The sequence below is a fragment of the Aristolochia californica genome, unplaced genomic scaffold, assembly GCF_029961685.1.
Source record: "Aristolochia californica isolate CCGP_79_NKW_82.1479 unplaced genomic scaffold, dmAriCali1.0.hap1 SCAF_6, whole genome shotgun sequence".
Lineage (NCBI taxonomy): Eukaryota > Viridiplantae > Streptophyta > Magnoliopsida > Piperales > Aristolochiaceae > Aristolochia > Aristolochia californica.
The window spans coordinates 6,265,026-6,281,036 of record NW_027182257.1 but is presented as its reverse complement, the minus strand read 5'-3'; the positions used below and the strand labels follow the sequence as shown (position 1 = coordinate 6,281,036).

At 36.3% G+C, this 16,011-nt stretch overlaps 1 protein-coding gene across 3 annotated transcripts; it reads left to right on the top strand.

Annotated features, from left to right (window-relative positions):
- The first annotated feature begins 6,480 nt into the window (after window positions 1-6,480).
- On the top strand, window positions 6,481-12,578 carry LOC137933927 (calcineurin B-like protein 1). 3 transcript variants are annotated; one of them, XM_068778052.1, is made up of 9 exons: window positions 6,481-6,575; window positions 7,022-7,171; window positions 7,470-7,552; window positions 8,094-8,153; window positions 8,673-8,781; window positions 10,685-10,737; window positions 11,673-11,753; window positions 11,895-12,007; window positions 12,105-12,578. In XM_068778052.1, exons 2-9 carry the CDS (start codon window positions 7,093-7,095, stop codon window positions 12,166-12,168), a joined length of 642 nt encoding a protein of 213 aa, XP_068634153.1. In that variant the 5' UTR covers window positions 6,481-6,575; window positions 7,022-7,092; the 3' UTR covers window positions 12,169-12,578. The 3 variants fall into 3 exon arrangements, with proteins under 3 accessions (XP_068634153.1, XP_068634152.1, XP_068634151.1); XM_068778051.1 differs by having other exon boundaries at window positions 6,494-6,708; XM_068778050.1 differs by having other exon boundaries at window positions 6,494-6,748.
- The last annotated feature ends 3,433 nt before the right edge of the window (window positions 12,579-16,011 follow it).

Below are 16,011 nucleotides of genomic sequence, written 5' to 3'. Positions count from 1 at the left end.
ATTGCAAGAGGTCCTTTTGGAGAAAACCGCTAAGGGTTTGTAAGAAAAATTGGAGGACATCTACATGAAGAAGTCACTCACTAATCGATTGCGGTTGAAGTTGCGCCTCTACACCCTTTACATGGTTGAAGGTACATCAATTTCCTATCATATTTCGGAGTTTGCCTCTATTTTGAATAATTTAGATAAAATTGATGCTAAGGTAGAGGATGAGGATCAAGCTCTTTTGCTATTATGCTCATTACCCGCATCTTATAAAGCCTTTAGAGATATGTTGATTTATAGTAGAGACAAGATTTCTCTCAAGGATATCAAGAGCAATTTACAAGCCAAGTTGTACATTGACAGTGAATTGACCATTGTTGAGAAAAGGAGCCAAGGTGTTGGTCTGGTTGTGGATCGGGGTAGGCCAAGGGACCAAAACTCGAAGGATACAAGGACCCATTCGAAGTCTAAACACAAGGATATGACGTGTTATTATTGTAAGAAGAAGGGACACGTTAAGGCCGATTGTTTCAAGCTTAAAAATAAACAAAAGGCGGATAACAAAGGTACTTCTTCGGAGGAGGCCAATGTGGCCGAGTGTGACACGATTGATACTCTTTGTGTGGTAGATACCAATGTTGATGACAAGCATTGTTGGGTTATAGATACGGGTATTTCACAACACATAACTCCTAATAGAGATTGGTTTGAGACTTATGAGTCTATGGATGGTAAGGTGCTCATGGGGAATAACAATTTGTGTAAGGTTGTAGGGAATTGGTTCGGTGACAATTAGGTTCCATGATAGAAAGGTCCGAAGATTGACTGGTGTGAGGCATATGCCCGATTTGTCGAAGAATTTGATTTCTTTGGGGTCTCTTGAGGAAAATGGGTGTAAATTCCAAAGTGAAGGTGGAGTTCTTCGAGTTTCTAAAGGTGCTCTCACAATCATGAAGGCAAAGAGGATTGGAACTTTTTATTTTCTACAAGGTTCCACGGTCACGGGCTCGGCCGCCATTGCACATTCGGGTATTATCTCGATGTTGATGCTACAAGGTTTTGGCATATGAGATTGGGGCATATGAGCGAGAGAGGAATGACCATTTTGAGCAAGTGAGGTTTGTTGTGTGGCCAATGCATGAGCAATTTGGAGTTTTGTGAGCATTGTGTTTTGACAAGCATAAAAGATTGAGCTTCTCCATGGCCATTCATTCGACCAAGGGAACATTGGATTACATTCATTCGAATCTTTGGGGACCTTCTCGTGATCCATCCAAAGGTAATGGTTCTCGTTACATGCTTACTTTCATTGATGATTTTTCAAGAAAGGTTTGGGTCTATTTTTTTAAAAAGAAAAGTGAATTGTTCCGCACATTCAAAGAATGGAAATCACTTTTGGAAAACCAAATTGGAAAGAAAGTAAAGAGGTTGAGAACCGATAATGGTTTAGAGTTTTGCAACTGGGAGTTTGATAATTTTTGTAAGACTGAAGGGATTGTTCGGCACAAGACGGTGGTCAACACTCTATAACAAAATGGTGTTGCAGAGAGGATGAATAGGACACTACTTAAGAGAGCTCGGAGTATGTTTTTCAATGCGGGTTTGGGTAAGAAGTTTTGGAGGGAAGTTATCAACACAACATGCCATTTGGTGAATCGATCTTCTACCACTTCAATTAAGTGCAAAACACCTGAGGAGGTGTGGTCGGGTAAGCCGGCCGATTATTCTAATTTGAGGGTGTTTGGTTGTCCCACATATGCGCATGTGAATGAAGGAAATTTGGACCCTATATCGAAGAAATGTGTTTTTCTTGGGTATCCTGAAAATGTAAAGGGGTATAAATTGTGGTGTCCCGAATCATCCAAGTTTCTCATCTCGAGATATGTCATTTTCAACGAGTTGGCAATGTTGAAAGCAAAAGATGTTGCACCCGAGCCGACTATTAAGGAAAATGAGACGGTTACAAATAAGGTGGAGTTTGAAGTGTCGGTCCAAGAAGGTGACGAGGCGATGTCACATGATGATGCCAATTTGGAGGAAGGCCAAGAAGATGCACAACCATATGCATTGGCAAGGGACTGAGCTAGAAGAGAAATTCGACCACCAACCAAGTATGGATACTCCGACTTTGTTTATTGTTTGGCAATTACTGAAGATGTGGAGTATACAGAACCATCTTCCTACAAGGAAGCCATTTCTTCTAAGGATGCGGCCGATTGGGTTGCCGCGATGAATGAAGAGTTACAATCCTTGTAACAAAATGAGACTTGGTCTCTTGTGAAGCCTCCTAGTGGTAAGAGGGTTGTGGGTTGCAAGTGGGTATACAAGAGGAAGATTGATAGCTCAAATCCCGCGGATTTCCTATACAAGGCAAGGCTAGTGGCTAAAGGCTATAGTTAAGTCCAAGGTGTGGACTTCAATGATGAGTTCTCTCTCGTGGTAAGGTATACCTCCATTCGAGTTTTGCTTTCCTTGGTGGCAATGAAGGATTTGGAGTTGGAGCAAATGGATGTAAAAACTGCCTTCTTGCATGGTGATTTGGAGGAGCAAATTTACATGAGTCAACCGAAGGGTTTTGAGGTGGCAGGAAAGGAGGATCGTGTGTGTCTTTTGAAGAAGTCCCTTTATGTCTTTAAGCAATCACCGCGGCAATGGTACAAGAAGTTCGACTCATTCATGGTGAGTATTGATTTTCACCATTCCAATTATGATAGTTGTGTCTATTTCAAGAAGTTGGTTAGTGATGAGTTCATATACTTGTTGCTTTATGTGGATGACATGTTGATTGCATCCTCAAACTTGAAAAAAGTTAGGAGGTTGAAAGAGCAATTGAGTTCAGCATTTGAGATGAAAGACTTGGGGGCTGCCAAAAGGATTCTAGGGATGGAGATCACAAGGGATCGGTCTAATAGAAAATTGATCCTTTCACAAAAGAGTTTTGCAAAAAAAGTGTTATGCTGGTTTGGCATGGAGAAAGCTAAGGTTGTTTCAACTCCTCTTGCAACGCATTTCAAGTTTTCGGCCACTTTAAGCCCAAAATTCGATGATGATAAAAAATATATGGAGAAGGTTCCATATTCGAGTGTGGTCAAGAGTCTCATGTACTTGATGGTGTGTACTCGACTCGATATTGCTCAAGCCGTTAGTGTGGTAAGTAGATATCTCTCTTGTCCCAGGAAAGAGCATTGGGTTGCAGTGAAGTGGATTTTCCGCTATTTGAGAGGTACCATTGATGCTCGTTTGGAGTTTGGAAATGGTAACAAGGCACTAATGGGTTTTGTGGATGCGGATTTTGTGGGTGATTTAGACAAGAGACGTTTCTTGACAGGGTATGTTTTCACCTTTGGAGATTGTACAATTAGTTGGAAGTCTACACTTCAAGCCACCGTTGCACTCTCAAGTACGAAAGCCGAATACATGGCAATTACAAAGGCTATCAAGGAGGCTATTTGGTCAAGGCGTTTGTTGGCGAGATGTCTTCTATCGAGGGTCCTATTACGGTGCATTGTGACAACCAAAGCGCCATTCATTTGACAAAGGACCGCATGTATCATGAGAAAACGAAGCACATTGACTATCATTTTGTTCGAGATGTGATCTCGGATGGCAAAGTTGTCATGAAGAAGATTGGTGCCGAGTTGAATCCAACCGATATGCTCACAAAGCCTCTTCCACTTGTAAAATTCAAGTTTTGCTCAAGTTTGGTGTCGGTTTGTTTCTAGCATGTTGCTGTTGTATCTTTATGTTTACCTTTGGTTAGGTTATGTTTGCTTTATGCTTTTGCTTTATGTTTTAGTTTGTTTTAGATGCAATTTGGCTCAAGGTGGAGATTGCTATGTTTGATCCAAATTGTTGTGTGGGCCCAATGGGCCATGTATCTGTTTATATATTATGTGTAACCCTAGACTCTAAAGGATAGTGAATAATTAGAAAATTTGAAATCTTGTCGCTCTCGTCTCTCTGTTCTCTCTTATGTCTTCTTCTCAACCTAGTAAAACCCTAACAAAAGGGAAGTGCGCTTTTCTGATTTAAATAACCACCCGATAGACAAGTGCAAGAATTTACACGATAAACCAAAATTTTCCAAGGCTAATCAAGTCTCCACCCCTACAAAAGCAACCAGTAGTGAAGCCCTTACACCCCCCTAAAAGGAAGATAGCACTTACAAGGGAGGAATATGGCTTTATACAAAATCATTAATAAGTTTAGATTACTAATCGTGGGCTATACTTTGAAATCAATCATTATATTGAGTTGTTTTGTGTGTATTTCCCAATTTGAAAACCTATCCCATATTTACATTGAGACAGTATTTTGAAATCAAGTCATTAAAGACTATATGAGTTGTTTATATTTTGAAATCAAGTCATTAAAGCCTATATGAGTTGTCTATATTTTTAGTTCAAGTCATTAAGGGCTATTTTATGCTATTGGTTATATTGGTAGATACTTAAGATTAGAGTACCTATTTGTTTACATTTAGATCAAGAAATCAGCCTCTCGAAGGCCAATTTATGGTGGGCTATAAGGTGAGCACGTAATCTTTGAGATTTATGTCAAGCCTTGAGTAGGTAAGACCATTTTCACCTCGAAAGAATTTTAGAGAAGTTGTTGTGGTTTGTTGAATTTTAGGAGATAATAAAATAATTTACTGACTTGATTAGAACTGAGTACAATAAACTTCTATTTATAATAGAGGAACACAAGTAGAATTATATTACAATTAAACTACCTTAGTCCCAATTACACTCAAAGTCTGACACCAAAAGATAAGTCATAAAATAATTAAACAACTTATATACTATGTCATAGCTAATTTTTTGTTTTTATTTTCATTATTGTTGATTAAAAAATATTTATAAACTATCTCTTTTTTGTCTCTTTTAAAAATATTTAATTTTTTGTTTACTTAATTTTAATGATTTTATTTAATAATTTAAAAAAAGTAGAGACTTATTTTTATTTACTACATTGGACTATTTTTATATTGTTTTCTTTATTATTTTATATATCATCATTTATTCTAATACTTTGATTTATTTTATTTACCTTTTTTGTTTATCATTTTAAATTTTAATCTATTTTTTGTAAATTTATACATGTTGTTTAAATAAATGTTTTATATTCCTTTTAAAATTATTATTATTATTATATTTTACTATGATTTGTTTAACAATGTGCTTTATTTACTGCTGATCATTAATAATATATTTTATATTTTATATTTCATATTCACCTTATTAAATTAATTTTTAAAATTACTCATTTCTATTTTATTTTATTTTTATTTTTTTATTTTTTATTTTTGTGTATCTTTTGATACTTCACATTTGCGGTCTTTGCATGGTTATAATGCCACCGTTTCCTACAAAAATTTAAAAAATCTAGCCTTCGGATTTTATTCCAATATGGCTATTAGTCAGTGTAATATTTACTCTCACTATTTCAACTAACAGTAAAACCTTATAATAGTGGATGTGCTAATTATGAATAAAACCATTAGTAAACTACTTGAACAGGTCATAACTTCCATGAACTGGTCTTAATAGTAGAATCTATGTAATTATTGATTCCTACCTCTTCCTCTCCAGGTGCTTCAACTCTCCTAGTGGTAATCTTCACTTCTCCATCACCGAAACCCTTGGTTCCATGTTCACCAGAGATGATCTCATATCACCATAGACACTTAAATTTATTACCAAGTATTACTTGTCTAAATTTGTTACATTCTCTAATTTATCACCTTGATATCGCGACTTTGCCTCTTCTTTCTCTGTCTATATCTTGATTAATGTAGGAAATAATGAATTAATAACGACAAAAATATGCTATGGATGAGGAGATGGCTACTTTACTTTTTCGTGGTACTTAGAGTTGTGTGACTTGTCCGCTTCTAGGTGTCTACTATGAAATATCATTCTCTACAATGTGTATTATATAAAAATAAAATAGAAATCCGATACGTTTATTAATTATGAAAAATAAAAAAAATAAAAAAAACCATTAAAATTAAAAGTAGGTATTTAAAATTATTTTTTAATGAAATAATACCTTTATTTATATAGTAATGGGATTTATTATTGATAAATAATTCTAGAACCCACTAATTGGGTAAAATCACCTTAAAGCATTTGAGAATATTCCCACCACACTCATGTAGTTATTACGGAATCTAATAACAAATCTCATAAATACATAGAAGCGACCTTTTGTGGATTCGAATATCCCATTTTTGGGTCAAAGCGAAGAATCAAGTTATGACTCCTTAGCTTTCTTTAATAATTCTACCCCCTCTCACTCTATCATTTTCGCGCACGCGCCTTTTAATTCTTAATTTAATGGGCCCACCTTGACTTACTAAATGATTCCATCGCGGTACGTTTAGCAGCAGATGTGGGACCGGTTTATGAGCCTAAAATTAGATCCGTCGGATGGAGCATGCTGGACGACGCGCTCGATCTTCCCAAAATTGCTAATTTTCCATCTCGTTCAGGGCGCGTCGACGATTTTTTTCCTTTTTTCCTGTTTAGGCAACGCGAGGCGGCAATTGGAAGTCCTTGGCGGTTGAATTCCTGGCAGGAATCCGCCTGGTAAGCGGCTTCTGCCGCTTTATAATTGATATCTCGTTTGGGAGGGAGGTAGAGGTGTTGGGGGATCAAGATCTCTGTTTCCCTTTTGCTCATTGTTAGTGTTCTGCGAGAAGGCTTCCGTAGAAGGGCATTGGTGATTTTCTGGATTTCTCCTTGACTTGCTGCTGTGGCTTGTGGGTTTCTAATTTCAGTATTAGTTTTTTTCTTTTAATTTTACTCGTCTTTTTTTTTTTTTTTGTATGTTTTCCTCCTCTTGGGGTGAAGATTTGTCGTGATTTTCCTTTGTTTCTGTGTTTGAATTGTGTGGCTTTATTTTGCATGTGTTTTTTTTAATGAGTTTACTGATGACATGCAATTGGTGGAAGCTATGAGCTAGCTTTCAAATTTCTTCCGAATATTTTAAACTTATGTGCGCTGCTCAACCTCTGGGTCTTTTTGCTTGCTAGGTTGAAATGTTTCGGAGGTGTTGTTGTAAGGCCTAGGCTCTATTGGTCTATAACTGGTCTTTTATTGGCTAATGGGCTGCTTTCAGTCGAAGAGTAGAAAACCGTTCCCAGGATTTGAAGACCCAGTATTGCTAGCTTCCCAAACAGCTTGTAAGTATTTGGATTAGTCTCATGAGCACCTTTCTTTCTTGATTTTTACTCTTGGTATAAACTGCTTGGATCTATCATGCAAGTAAATGAGTCATGTCTCATCAAGGATTCCAACAAGAATCAGTCGCTTGAAACAGAGCACCAAATATCCGTGCCTCTTATTAAATCTTGCATCCTTTAATTGCCATCCAACAAGAATTCATTCAGCGGGCATGATTAAACATCCTAATGCTCATTAGTTTGGCATATGTAGGAATGCGTGACGAAGTATCTTGCTTTCAATGATGCTATTTTGCAGTTAGTGTTAGTGAAGTTGAGGCGCTGTTTGAGCTGTTTAGGAGCATTAGCAGTTCTGTAATTGATGATGGGCTGATAAACAAGGTAATGTTAATGTATGCCTCTCTGTATGGATTTTACATAAGGTCTTTAATAGTTTTTGCTTGCCTGTATGTGTCTTTCCCTTGCTTAAAGCTGCAAAAACTTAGGGTCTCTGCTTGTTCATGTTTGAGCAGCTGTTATTCCAATGTCTCCTATACACCATCCCTTCTTAGAAAAAACATTAATTGTTAACTGGTTTGGCGCTGTCTCAAATTGTGAAGTAGGCCATCAATTTTACCTGATTATTATTTTTTTTACCATCAATTTTTTTTAAACATTTTAACCCCTGTTTTCTTTCCATTTATAAGTAAAAGGTTAGTAAGGGGAGCATTCTTAATAAATAAGATAATAGACTAGCTTTTTTGAGGGTTTTTCGCATATTAGCTATTTCAAATGTGAGCTTAACATTCTTATCTGGTATGTTACATTTTGATCAATTGGTTGGTGGTTGTCTTCTCCAGGATTGACAACTTGGAATAATGTTACAAACAATTTAAAATAAACATCGACTTAGCATAACTTTATTCAGTTTTTGCATATGCAGGAAGAGTTCCAACTGGCCCTTTTCATGAACAGAAAGAAGGAGAACCTATTTGCAAACCGGGTACCACATTGTGTATCTCTCTCTGTTTATTTATTAGCTTTGTAATGAAAAAAACATGAGGCAGGATTCGGCCTTTGTCTCAATAGGCCACATGGCGAGGTTTTTAGTGTGATGTCTTGGCGTTAGGTCTCACCAGGGGAAAAAGGGTGTAGCGTGCAAGTAATCAATGCTTAAAACAGAAAAGAAAATAAAAAGAAATGGGGGATGGAAAAATTGAAGATCTATTAATTGACCTAGTCATGCAGGCAGCTTGTTTCTCAAACTGAAAAGGGTCTCAGCACATTTAATAACCCCTACTAATTCTTTGAACTTTGTACTGCATTACATAAAATATTTGAATTTGAGCCTCTTAAATCAATTAATGTTCAATTAATGCCTGCTGATTGAAAACCAAACTCTTATATTTGGGCTTTCAAAATCAAGTCCATAATGTGGACATTACTGTAAATTCTCTCTCCCTCTCTTTTTCTCTCTCTGTTCTATATGCTGTTTCTGATCTTTTTTCCATATTTGTGGCAGATATTTGACCTCTTTGATGTTAAGAAAAAAGGTGTCATTGATTTTGGTGACTTCGTTCGAGCGCTTAATATCTTTCACCCTAATGCTCCACCAGAAGATAAGATTGATTGTAAGTTGATTGTTTATTATGCATTAATTATGTATTTGGTACAGTTCTAAAAGAACCAGACTGGATTGGTGAGTTCTAACCTGTTGAACCATAGCCTCTCTTTGGCTCTTACAAGAATTAAACCCATTGTTCTCTAAAAACTGGCCAAACCAGCTGGAATTTTCAGGCATACACTGAACTGGCTCAAGTACTCATACACTCTCAGTGTGTGATTACTCTTGGGAAGACTGGAACCCTAGACTTTTCATGGACACTGCATGCTATGAACCAAATTCCATTCTGCTATATGCAATAATGTGAAAAATGCATAAAGGTATTTATATTCTAAAACATATTAGTTGTTGTGAGCCATGCTGGTCTAATCACTGGTTAAACCTAGCTGAACCAGTTGAATCAGAACTAGTCTAGCTGAACCAGCTGACCAATCTATTTTTATGATTGGGATATGAAACTTCTCTTATGGAAGCCCCATGTGGAAACCAATAAACAAATAAGTTGCATTGATTTATCATAACCCATTGTGTGTTTATCTTCCCTTTTATGAAGCAGACACAAAAGGTCTTAAGGTCTTATATAAACAGGATCCACAATAAAACTAGTTCTACTCTCAATTTATTTCTTCCTTTTTTTTTTTCTTGTTATTCTAACATCAATAAATTATGCACACACCAGCTAGCCCTCATCAAGATTTTATCACAAGGCCTTGTGCGAAGTTGTACCAAGAAACCTTGCAAGTGGCTATTTATGAAAGCCCCTTCCTCCTTTTCCTTCTCCATCTATTTCAGTCAGTGTTGAAGTCCTTGTAACCTTGTTTGGTATGATTAAATGGGGTCAGCCATAATTGGTTTAAAGGAGGACTCAAATCGAGCTTACTTGTCATCAATTTGCCCCAGTTGGTAAAAACTAAAAATTGGAGGCACCTTAAAGAGAAAGAGACTCAATCAAATGAGAAGGAAGCTGAATTTAAGACTTTCTACTCTACGAATTTGAGTTTTAAATATTGAAAAGAAGGAATTTATGTCTAAAAGGTGAAAGACAGGTCTCATTATTTTCAACTTATTTCTCTTTTGAATGAGCTTCCTCTTTTAGTTGAGTCTTCTTCCTCTTCTTTCATTAGCACAAGTGACAGGGGAAAGACAGGTCTCATTAATTTCAGCTTATTTCTCTTTTGAATGAGCTTCCTCTTATAGTTGAGCTTCCTTCCTCTTCTTTCATTAGCACAAGTGACATTAAGATGTTCTTGTATTTGTAAGTATTTTTGAACTAGCTCTTTCACATTATAATGTACTGCATATTAACTGCCCCATCCCTTCTTTCTGCATGGGGAGGGCAGCGTTGCCTCTTCTTTCTGTCATTGGACCCTGGGATCTTGTGGACAACATGAAGAGGCCTACATATCGGCCCTTTAATTTGAAAAAAAAATAATAAATAAAATACAGAAGTGAAAGGGTATAATTGTATGTTTGTTTTTCTCTGTATGATAATGTAATTGAGAGTTTGTAATTGCCCACTAGATCTTAATTATATAGCTCTATGTGCACATTAGATCTTAATTATATGGCTCTATGTGCTCATTAGATCTTAATTATATGGCTCTATGTGAAGATATGATATCTGAGATGCTGTAGTTGGATATGTGGCATATAAGAAGGTCGTATTTGAAACTACTGTTTTTTTTTTTTTTAAGGTCATATTTTAAACTAATTTTTTTTAAGGTCGTATTAGAAACTACTATTTATTTTTTTAAAGTCCTCGCAGCTTCTTTGATGGCTTGCTCATGGAGCTTCCATATGGAAGGCTTGGCTGTCTATAATGTGCCTCTGTAACACTACTTAGAATATTGTCTGGTTTATACTGCTTCATTTCAATCATGGTTTCTGATTCCATGCGTTGCCTTCCTCAGTTTCATTCAAGCTTTATGATCTGGATGGTACGGGCTTCATTGAACGACAAGAGGTCTGTTGATGACAGTGCTTGTGTTTCTTTTTTCTTTGTCTCTTTTCTTTCCCCAGTCTTGCTTATCAGCTAAAGAATATTTAATTTGTGTTCCTTTATCAGTGAAAGGCAAACACTGCTTAAATTGTTAGTTGAACAACTGAACTAAAAAAATCAGGGTTTTCTCTGAGTAGCCATTGTAGATAACAGTTTTGAGTGACGATTTGATCATGATATGTTGATAGAGAGCTATGATTCATAGATTCTGGGAAGTATTTTATGTTCTCCCTGTATTAAATTCTGAAACAGAAAATCATGAGATGTAGTTTGGAGGGATTTTTTTCTTTTCATGTGGGTATGACACTTTTTTAGGAAACTAATGGGGTTGATGCATCTGAAATAGAACTAACTTGGTCTATCCTGTACAACAAATGAACTAATCTTCACCAAGGATACATGGTGACTGTGGTCTACCTATCACACTTTTTAATTCCTGAGCGCAGAACCTCAACTGTGTCATGTCTGTCATGTTCAGTCCCACTGATGACCCAAATAAAATCAACAGTTTTTTTTCTTTTACAAATAGGAAAAAGAGAAAAGTAGTAAAAAACATCCTTATCTGGTTTCCATTTGGAGACAGAATTTTTTCCCGCCTGTAGCTAACCTATATTATTTGCTGTTTCACTGTTCTTGTATGTCACATACTGGCGTTTACCCATACAATTGTAATTTTTATTCCTGGTAAGTAAGACACTTGACAGTGTAACTGGCAGAATCTCTTAAAACTCACAAGTGGTTAGCTGTTTTTTGTACTCAGGGAGGTCATCAACAATGTGTGCTATAAATAGAAATTTTAGTCTGTATGTTTTTGCAATTGCCTTTGGTGTTTGTGCTGGAGGTACGATGAAAATTATGGGCCAAATTTGTTTCTGAGCACATCTAATTTTTTTTAACAGGTCAAGCAAATGCTTATTGCTCTTCTATGTGAGTCAGAGATGAGATTGGCTGACGAGACAGTCGAGATAATACTTGATAAGGTAAAGCCATTGGAACTTTTATGAGTTGTAATTCCATAGTCTATAGTCTATACCCATCAACTATGAAAGTGGTCCTACTGTTCTCCTTTTGAGCTCGTCTTTCCAGCTTTCTTTTATAACAGTTCCAGCTTATTGAAACAGACATTTTTGGAGGCCGATGTAAATAATGATGGCAAGATAGATAAATCTGAATGGCAAAATTTTGTTTCCCGCAATCCTTCATTGATGAAGGTTATGACCCTTCCATATCTCAGGTTAGAACTTGCATAGTTTCTTTTAATCGATACCTTGTAGAAAAGTTTTGGCCACTTGTTAGGCGAGCTCCAAGTTTGATATTTATCACTCATGCAGGGATATAACAACAACATTCCCAAGCTTTGTTTTCCATTCGGAAGTTGATGAAATTGCCACCTGACAGGAAGTGTCACCGAATTCTTTGCACCTCACTGCAGCTGAAACTCAATTTGTTATCTTCCAAAAGCATGCTGGAATCTGTTTGGGTGAAAGAGGAGCTGCATTTGCATCCCTGAAGGTTGAAGGCAGAATAAAATTGATCTGAGTGTTCTGGATGTAGATTATCATTTTTGGAGGGTGGTTTTGAACTGGAGGCTATCATTGTTGTGGTTTTCCCCTGTGGGGTGAATATAACATTTTTTGTAGCTAGTCTTTTGTTACAATATAGTTTCTTCTTTGTACGAGGAGATTCAACAAAAAATTCAGTCTGTGGATTTAGGCAACTTTACACAGGATCCACAGGGAAATACTCTCTCACTCTGCTTCGAAGTTCACTTAATCAGGAACCCATGAAACTAATTTTATCAGAAAGCCGGCAGGGTATTTTCCCTTCAGGAAAGTAAATTATAATGAATGGCACTGCTATACTTGTTTGAAAATCAAGATGTTGGTGCCAAGGAACAAATATCTCATTTGTACTTGGAACAAAATGGAGCTCGCATCCTGTGATACAATACGTCCAAGAGAAGTTACAATAAACAGGTGCCACAATCCAAAATATATTCTGGGTGAAAATACCACCAACCCCATGTTAAGTGTTGGATATGTTCCGAGATAGGCCATAAAGAGAATGAATGCCCAAAAGAAAGGACTACATCTGAATAGAAAACAAATTACTGTGAACCAGTACTCTTCAAAGAGAGATTCTGATGATGAATGTGTTGACAATACAGATTGGCTGAACCGGTTTTACATATCTTGAACTGGACTGGATTGGCTGAACCAGTTTCAAAAGTTACTATTGTGTAACTTGGAAGAAGAAGAAAAGGCATGAGAGCTCAAGAAAGGGAAGTAAAAGAGAAAGAGAAGAAGATCAAGGCAGAAGATCAGACAATGATTTTATGCCTGATGATACATGTTAAATTTATGGAAATGAGAAATATTTCATTGACTTATTATAATCAGAGTATATGCACATCTATTTATAATAGAGGAAAGTTATAGAGTTCAATTATAATTAAACTACCTTTGTCCCAATTACATCCAAACTTTAATACTTAAAAATAAGTCCTAGCATAATTAAATAACCTAATATAAATAGAAAACTAACATGACTAAAATACTTTTAAACTAAAACTCTTCTGTGAGACCTGCTTCCATAATAATTGTAGCTCTGTAAGACTTCTTATTGTGTAAGACTCATAATGCCACCTCATGTGATCATAGGGGGTCCATATCTTATGGGATTGGACCCATATTCCAACACACTTGGATATATGGGCCTTCCTTTGTCTTATGGGCTTGTGCCCATCTTCCAACACACTTGGATATGTAGGCTTTCCTTAGTCGTGTGGGCTTGGACCCATCTTCCTACACTCCCCTGTCAGTACCTAACCAATACAACCCGAAAAGACTAGTCGATTAAGTGAAACCAAGGACCCACACTTACACTCACCCCGCCAAATGCAAAGACCAAATCAAATCCAAAGACCAAACCAAATCCAAACAAACCAAAGTCTCCTCGGGGAGTGGAGTGTCAAATGCCAAGTACTAAGCCATCCACACCCAATAGACTAGTCAATTAAGTGGGACCAAGGACCCATACTTACACCCACCCCGCCAAATGCAAAGACCAAACCAAATCCAAATACAAATATAAAGTCATGTAAGTACCTAACCAATACAACCCGAAAAGACTAGTCGATTAAGTGGGACCAAGGACCCACACTTACATCCCCTCAAGTTGGGGGTGAGGGAACATCATGAACTCTTAGCTTGCTGTAAACTATGTATAGGATCTTCTCATATAAAATGACAGTCCTCCATATCTTCCAACACTCCCTCTCACGCTGGTGCTCTCTTCCATGAGGCCCAACTGACATAAGATAAGTGAGAGTAAAATCACTCCAAGCTGTATGACATTGTCTATATGCAATGCTCAGAAGCGTGATAAAACTCCTCCATCACTGTGTCCCTCCACAGACAACGACTCTCAAGTGGTAGCAGTAATAAATGTCAATTAAGGGGGATAATATATATGTAGTAATAAACTCCTCCATCATGGTATCCCAATTCGGGCATCGACTCTCACACGTAGAAATGGGTGATAAATGCCTGTCTTACACAAGACAACGACGTGATATGTGATAAATGCATGTCATTCACAGACGAAGATAAAAGATGTGATAAGTGGGTAATGCCTGTCATATATATATATATGTATATATATATATATATGTATATATATATATGAAAAGTCTCAATGGATTTAAAACACCCATATATGTGATGGACTTAAACTCCCAACCGAAGCAACACGCAAAAGGTTGGTCCAAAGATGTATGTAAGAGTCAAATAAAGGATGGTAAGAGTAAGGTTATCAAATAACCAGGAAGATAGGATGCTGATGCCACCACTTCTTCACAATAGTTGCAACTGAAATGGGCCTACGCCCATATAACACGAACCAAAATAATAAAAATCCTTGTAAAAGGACCTATGAAATAATCCGATGTGAATATTTGTACCAAATAATATTTTGACCAAGGAATATGTTACAAATACCTCAAAATAATAATCCAGTCGGAGAAATAGAATCGAGTCAAACCGAGTAAGGTACACCAATAATTACCACAATTATTACTACGAGTCAGGATTCTTGATCTTATATTTTCTTTGCTGTAAATTTTTTTTTGTTAGATGCAAAAGCTTCATCTTTTGTGCTCCCCCTTTCTTGAATATTTTGGTCACATAAAACTTACCACAACATATGGAATAAAATACCTCTTTCTTGTACTTCTCCCCCTCAAGCTGGGAGGTAATGACAGTGTTCCTAGCTTGAACCAAATAACATAAATGTAGAAACCGAAAAAGGGGTAAGTGAGATATTTTCCTGATATGGTTGATCAATAACAGCAACTCAAAAAGTGACACAAAACAATCAACTTAAATACGGATTTTTCAATGCAATAAGATACCAGTATGACCTTTGATTCTTCCAATGCGAATATATCCTTAAATATAGATCAGATTGACATAAAATTTTCTCATTATGAAAATAGATTTAAATACATTTTATCCAAGTATAACTTCTCTTCATAAAATATACTTCTATTGAGATATATAATCTGATAGATTTCAGTCTCTATAATCTGGCCGAACTAAGTACTCATTCTCCTTTTGCAGCATGACCATTGACTCTTCCAAGATCAATATCTCTATATAAAAAACTCAGATCGAGAATTGGTCGAATAGGTATGAAAATAGACTTACATATATTTCTTGTGATATATAATTCTCCACATTAAGTCTCGTTCTTGATAGCATAAAATAGCTCGGAAGTTGAAGCTTTCTGCGGCTGTTCAAACCTCTTTTGCAATCTGACCTTCGTTGCTTCAAATATCAATTTCTCTTTGTAGATAACTCCAACTGGAAAAAAAATTATTTTTCCTTGGAAAGTAGACTCGAATATCTTTTTGTCAATATATAATTTCCAATATGAAAAACTCACTATATAAGTAAAAATGTAAATCAAATAATAAGTATAGGGACTGAAAAAAGAGAAATACGAACCTATACTGCTAGAGATAATAAATAAAAAAAGATCACATTACCTCTGTGGATTGGCTGAGTCAACTCATAGAACCTTGTCTGATACCATGTTGAATTTATGGAAAAGAGAAATACTTCATTGACTTATTATAATCAGAGTACATGCACCTCTATTTATAATAGAGAAAAGTTGTAGTCCAATTACAATTAAATTACATATGTCCCAATTACACCCAAACTCTAAGACTTAAAG

What these genes read in the sequence shown, in the direction of transcription:
- LOC137933927 (XM_068778052.1), top strand. Translation starts at nt 7,093, where the DNA reads ATGGGCTGCTTTCAGTCGAAGAGTAGAAAACCGTTCCCAGGATTTGAA. An exon ending in GCTAGCTTCCCAAACAGCTT is followed by an intron (nt 7,172 to 7,469) that starts GTAAGTATTTGG and finishes GCTATTTTGCAG; the next exon opens with TTAGTGTTAGTGAAGTTGAG. An exon ending in ATGATGGGCTGATAAACAAG is followed by an intron (nt 7,553 to 8,093) that starts GTAATGTTAATG and finishes TTGCATATGCAG; the next exon opens with GAAGAGTTCCAACTGGCCCT.